The sequence below is a fragment of the Spinacia oleracea genome, chromosome 6, assembly GCF_020520425.1.
Source record: "Spinacia oleracea cultivar Varoflay chromosome 6, BTI_SOV_V1, whole genome shotgun sequence".
In the NCBI taxonomy this organism is placed as follows: Eukaryota; Viridiplantae; Streptophyta; class Magnoliopsida; order Caryophyllales; family Amaranthaceae; genus Spinacia; species Spinacia oleracea.
In genome coordinates, this window is record NC_079492.1 from 139,878,921 (window position 1) to 139,886,115 (window position 7,195).

The 7,195-nt window shown below is 32.7% G+C and overlaps 1 protein-coding gene across 1 annotated transcript; it reads right to left on the reverse strand.

The window, feature by feature from the left end:
• Positions 1-322: 322 nt before the first annotated feature.
• Positions 323-1,939, reverse strand: LOC110777804 (LIM domain-containing protein WLIM2b-like). The gene is made up of 5 exons (XM_021982397.2): positions 1,692-1,939; positions 1,427-1,529; positions 1,298-1,314; positions 1,089-1,178; positions 323-992 (listed from the first exon to the last, which is right to left on the reverse strand). Exons 1-5 carry the CDS (start codon positions 1,824-1,826, stop codon positions 708-710), a joined length of 630 nt encoding a protein of 209 aa, XP_021838089.1. The 5' UTR covers positions 1,827-1,939; the 3' UTR covers positions 323-707.
• Between the last annotated feature and the right edge of the window lie 5,256 nt (positions 1,940-7,195).

Consider the following 7,195-nt stretch of genomic DNA (forward strand, 5'->3'; position numbering starts at 1 on the left):
TATATATATATATATATATATATATATAATAGTGTAAATATATCTGATGATATATAATATGATTGTGTAATGAAATACTTGGTACACTCGTAAGATAATTGAATCCCCCCTCCAAAAGAAATAATTGGATTATTCTATTTCATACAGAGTATATACTTGCATTTCCCTATACAGAGCATTAGCATTACTAAGTTATATATACATTCATATCCATGTCATTGTATACATTTTTACGTACAAATTAAATTTATAAAGAGGTACAGTTGAATACTTGGTATAAACATGATTTTGAAGAAGGCATAAAAAAATAAAATCATGTTCGTTCACATAAAGTAGAACCATATTGTTCATTATATTTATACAACTTACAAAAAATTACATTCTCATTCCAAATCTAAATATGGTCATAGACTCACAAATGCACCTCGATGTCATTCATTTTCATCAAATGTTGTTTCACGTCCTCAAGTATAAAAGTTGTTATTCAACCTCACATCTTACCTTCATCATATCTCTATAGTGTCATACAGAAAATAAAGCACACTATTTTTTGCCTTTTAAACTCGTATAAAAAATTGTAAAAAATGAGCATCTAATGCAAGATTAAACCATAACCTTGTGTGTAACATGATCCACACATGACCAATAACGAAGGTGAAATTTCAAGGTGGACAAAAGTCGCATTTGATATATACTATAACGTATCACTAGTTTTGTAATGATTCGCTCTCTTCATCTTGTGCTGCCGCTTCAAGTTCTGGAGTTGCGTCCTTCATATCTTCTACAAGAGACGGAGGAGAAAAATCATTTCTCTTCACTGTAATTGATTTTGTTAGGTGATTATACGATCCCTTTTCCTTGAACAGTTGAGCAAAGTGAGGTTTGCAATACAAATATCCATCCAGAGCAGCATAGTTTGATGCAGAGAGGAAGCAACCTCCTTTTGCACACCTAAAGCATGACTTGTGATAATTTTCTCCCTCTACAACTATCTATAATATAAAGTCATTGAGAAAATAAGAACCAATAAACATGTATTGTAATTAAATACTAAATTAATTAAGTATTAAAAAAAACGACCATACTACCTTCTCAAGAGGGTATGCAGTTTTTTTACAAGTAGCGCATTTGTCTTGGGTTCCCGAAAATATTGATGAGAGTTTGCTAGCACTCTTACTCTAAGTATTTACAAACAAACATTTATGATGTAAATCACGAGTTATATTATAATTATAAATTTTTAAAAAAAATATTAGAAAGAATTCATTAAAAAAGAGAGAAGGTATTAGACATTTACCAATTCGGGTTTTGCATCTGTTACATGCACAACAAAATAAAGTGTTAGGTTGTGAGCACATGGGCATAAATCTTAGAAGAAAACTACTCTCGACAAGTGCATATATAAGGCATGTGATAGAAAATTTACATGTTTGCGATTTGTTACTGGAATAACTTCCATTTTTCTTGAAGTGTTGCTCAAAATGTGGCATGCAATATAGTACTCCGTCCAAAGATGAAAACCTTCCCATCTACGTAGTGGATAATGATAACTTAATTAATCTCTATTATATAAGGGAGCGCCTAAGATAACTTCAAAATAGTGATACCTATTTCACCCTTGCTTAAATCGGAAAAAAATAAAATAAATTAAACACAAAAATATTTATCATTTGATAAAAACACATAATTACCATAAGTTTTCCATTGCAATGGCTGCATTTGAAACAAGTCTTATGATAAGGAATTCCGTCAGCTGACACCATATCAACCACATACACAGTTTTTTCACATGCCTTGCATTTGTCGAGGGTTCCAGTAAACACCATTTTTATTTGATATTCTTCAATCTTCCTCCTCGCAAGATATAATAATATTATCTCCGAATGGAGGAAAACAGAAGAAATTATTTAACAATTGTTTCTCAATTGAACAACTTTGATCTCAATCTCTTACGTTGAAGATTGAGATATAAAAACTAGAGGTTGCTAAATTATTGGTGGACATGACCTACTTTATCATACCTTATTTTTAGGAGATATATTTAGAATATAATTTTCTAATTAAACTTGTTTAGTTTTGTGAGATCGATAAATATAGGATACCACTAATTTGACCAATTTTTTTGTAATGTATGACTGAATCCTAGAAGTTAACTATTAATTTAGAGAATGTGAGATACCCCAATTACATTGTTACTTACATCGTAAATTTATATATATATATATATATATATATATATATATATATATATATATATATATATATATATATATATATATATATATATATATATATATATATATATATATATATATATATATATATATATATATATATATATATATATATATATATATACATACATACGTATGTAGCTTGTAATGTGGTGTTTTATTTTAAAATCATGTTCATTTTTATCACGCACCGACACACTTTTTTTCAACAATAAATTAATCATTTATGTACAATTGCATGTAATATTCTAATTTTTTGTTCTTTTACAATCTAAAAAGTAAAGACAACTTTATCAAGTCTTGAAAAATAATTTAATGAGTGACACCTCATGAATAATACGATGAATATCACCATGCAATATCCCACTCTTAACAAGAAAAAAAACTATTTATTACATGACATCCATTTTTTCGAGGGATACTAGTGTTTAATGAGCGCGCGATTTTCTTAGGTAGTAATATTTCTTTTGAAATGTATAAAATAAACTATTATAGTGTAATAATTTATTTGATAGTGGAAAATTCATCATGTTATTAGATTCAAGAATATATTAAGCATTATTTAGTGTACAAAAGTAAGGTTTTCCCTCTCAATTTAATTTATCCCTAAAACTATTCTCAATTTGCCGTATATTATCATACGTATTACAGAGTAGCTCGTTATAAAACATACATACATATACAGGGGCTATGTTCACCTTTAATTTTAATTAGAGTACTTTAGATCATATACAACACCTACAAAATTCATATACTATTTGGTGGAAGAGACACATTTCAACCATCCGCCCTTTACCTGAAACAAGGAAACTAACAACTACTTCTTCCTTGAATGTACTTTACTTTCTCTTTAACCATCAACTAACTATAAATAAGTACATCAATCGCTAATCGCTCCATCCTATTATTTGATCAAGGCCAACTGATTTCACTTTTGAAACTAAAAAGAAATAAATTTGGAAAATTCACAACGATAATTCAGAATCAAAAAACAATTGTACATCTACACAATTGTTTATTTGTGAATAGAGCAAGTTAATTAAATTACATATGGAGTACCAATTACTGCGTTCATACTATGCAAAGTATGCCACCCCAATTATTAGTTTTACATAAACATGAAAATGTATAGTACAATACCACTTTCATAATGCACACACACATAAGCACCTTACAACCTAAAAATAGACGGTACAAAGTGATACAATTTGCATAATATCCATAATAAAAAATAACGTTTATCTACATTCTACACTTGATTTTAACAATTGTTACGAAATGCCACAATTAGAGTAGTACAAAGAGAATGCTAGTTTGTGCCCGCACATAGGAAACTTTTAAATGAGAGAGTAAGAATTTTATAGTTCATGTAATTAGAACTAGATATACTCATATACATTCATTATGAATTTTTTTGCCTCCAAACCAGTTTATCAAAAAATATCTTCAAAGCCAGATCAATCGATTATTGAATTTAACTCAAACTTTCTATCCTAATCCAATTGGAAATTAGAAACCCCAAACCCCAATTCATCTTCCCCACTAATTTCCTCTCTCCTCTAGCTAGTGTCAGGGTCGAAGACCTGCTTTTTATTCCCCGTCGCCTCAGCCTCTTCAGTACCCACCTCGGTTGTTGGTGATCTAATCGTTTCCTTATTCGTTGGTTGTTGTTGTTATTTCTGTTAGGCTATGAACAATTTAATTCATGCGGAAAAACCATAAATCCAGAATCCAAATTAATTTCCACGTAATCAACTAGCATAATTTAGTATACATACTATGTGATGCGTGCCTTCCCTACCTGCTCCCGAACTAAACAAGAACAAGTACAGAGCTCGAAATGTCACCCCTCCGTAGATAGTCCACAACACATTCGGATCCGCCTTAAGTTCAACCAACTAGGATATAATCTAAGGTTTTTATGCCCTCATGAACTCACTATAAGTGATAGGCAATAATACTAAATTTATTGAATTCAAGTTGTGATGTGTATAAATTTATGATCATAGATCACATATTTTTAGGGGAATAAAGTATTCATATCCTACTAGAATTAGATATACTAAAACCATTAGAATTAGGATTTAAGTCAATCTAAAATTCTTAGTCTTTTAGGAATACCCAAATACTTAGGTATTATGATTATCATAAAGTTCTAAATCAAGTAGGATAAGGAAAATGGATAGCTTGTGGCCCAAGATACTTGTCGCGCAAGTAGCCTTGGTGCCAAGCAGCCACGCTGCCTATGCTCGTTGCTGCCTTGGCGCGCGTATTGCCTTGCTGCACGTTGCCTTGCTGCGCAAGCCAAGGCTCGTAGGCCATGATGGGCACTAGACCTGGCGCTAGAGATTGGACTTGTGCCTAGACCTGGCTTGTCGTGCCTCGAGGGCTTGCTCGTTTGATAAAATAATTTATTTTACTTAGCCCAAAAAAACACATTTATTGAGATCTTTGAGTAATTGAGACCTCAACAACAGAACAAGAGCAACAAGAATAAATCAAGTAAACAATTTCCTAACTAGATCAAATTAAGCAATTGATCAATTTCCTAGGGCTCCAATTATGCAACCAATCAAAAACCCATGTCACTCACCGAAATCAAACTAGCAAAACCCCTAAAATTGAAGCTAAATTTCAAAAAGTAAACACAAAATCACCGAATTCAATCAGTAATTCAGCAAAACCTAAATGCAGGGATTCAATCACCGAATTCAATCAACAAACCATAAAGTAGGGGACGAAATCAACCAAAAATGAAGATCAAAACCAATTAACCATGAGAAAAACTAAAATTGCTTCAATGCACTGTCGAAACCATAAGTGCCGTGCTTCGTGATGCCGAGGCCAAGCAAGATTAAAATTTTTATTTGGGAAAGCATTCAATATCCACCACTCAATGCAAACTCGAAATACCAAAAAATTTATCACCACAAAAAACCAATAACACACAAGAAAATTCAGAATCAACAAACACAACTCGAAATACCGAACCAAGAAATCAAAAAAAAAATTAACACTACATCAAACACAAAGCCAATAACCATTAGAATCCAATCAGAAAAATAAACGCTATAACATAGATTGTAATCATTCATAAATTCTTGAAAAATAATGATTAAATAGCCAAAAAAAATTAAAAACATACACCACAAATCAGAAAATACTTGAAATTGGAAGTAGAATTCGGTGAAATCCAAGATCACGATCGACAGGATGACTGATTTTCTGATCAAATTACGCAATATGGAACCGGTTTAAACCTAAAACTATCATTGCTGGGAAGAGAAAAGATTGACTTTTTCAATATTTTTTTGTTTTCTTATTGTCGGCGGTTTGACGTTGTTTTTGGCTCAAATTCTAATTTTTTTCCCTTGGCGGCATTTTGGCTTTTTCAATGAATTGGTAAATTTGAGGATTAGCGCTTAAGTTAAAACTCAAAATTTTAAAGTGTTATAAACAAGAGTTACCTTACATCAAAGTGTTACAAATTAGTGTTACCTAATATCAAGTGTTACAAACAAGTGTTACCTAATATGAAAGTGTTACTAAAGTGTTACGTATACATTGAATAAATTTGCAACTTTAAAAGTGTTACCATTATGTGTTTCATAAGGTCACTTTTGTACTAGTGTGAAGCGACCTCTAGCTAGGCATACAGTTCACTTGATCTCACTGAATTATTAACTTGTATAATTAATACTGAACCGCATTTATTAGACTTACCATTAAATGCATACTTGGACCAAGGGAATTATTTCCTTCAATATTCACCTAAATACTTGATCCGTTCACATACTATTTGTGTGATCCTACGGGTTCAGTCAAGAGTAAGTTGTGGCATTTTATTAATTCCACTTGAACTAAAGCGGCCTATAGCTAGGCATTCAGATCAATTGATCTCACAGAATAATTAACTTTTTTTAATTAATACTGAACCACATTGATTAGACTTAGCATAAATACATTTAATGCAAACTTGGACCAAGGGCATTATTTCCTTCAATTGCTTTTGTCCCTCTTCCCCCGATTGATTGTGCTGTTGTGCATTGTTTTGGTGGAGCGTGTCGCCTCCCTTCTCTGTCTCCCTGCTCGCCGATGGTGATGTAAGTTTTTGTTTTGTTGCTTTGTTGTTGCTTCAATCTCTCCGGAGCTCTGTCTTTGTTGCCACGATGGTGTTACAGTAATTAGATGTTTAGTTATTGTTGTCAATTTCTACCTTATCCCATATTCCGACCAATTAGTCACTAATCATATCATAATCAACCGTTAATCCCATTTTAATTATTTTAATTAATTAATAAAAAAATTTTTTTTTAAAAAAAATCTAAAATAATTAAACTAGAAAATTAATTTTGCAGGCAATGGATAGAGAGCAGAATGTGGCTTGGAGTAGCAATAGTCGGCAGGACAGGTGGGTAGCTTGGCAATACCCTCCTAACGGGTGGGTTAAGATTAATACTGATGGTGCGTCGAAAGGAAACCCGAGACTATTTGGGGCATGTGGCTTGATCAGGGGTGACCATGGAGAAACTCTAGGACTGTTTTCAGCTAATTGTGGAATTACTACCAGTACCAAGGCTGAGCTGCTCGCGGTGTTAAGGGGATTAACATTAGTATGGAACAAAAGGTACAAGAAAGTGGTGTCAGAAGTTGACTCCATGGTGGTGGTGAATTGTTTGCTAGGAGACTTATGTCATAGTTCTCTATATTACCACATTATTCGTTGTTGTGAGGAAATGGTTCGAAATCAAGGGTGGAAGTTAGAGGTTCAACACTGTTATAGAGAGGCTAATCGGGCAACAAATTGGTTGGCTAATTATGGTGTTGGGCTCTCACCTAAGCTCGTGATCATGGAGGCGGCCCCAACGGGTGTTAGAACATTGGAGGACCTTAGTGGCGTGGGACTATTGCGTCAAGTACCTGTTGTAGCTGTTTGAAAGTAAAATGGGAGGAGTTGTGTC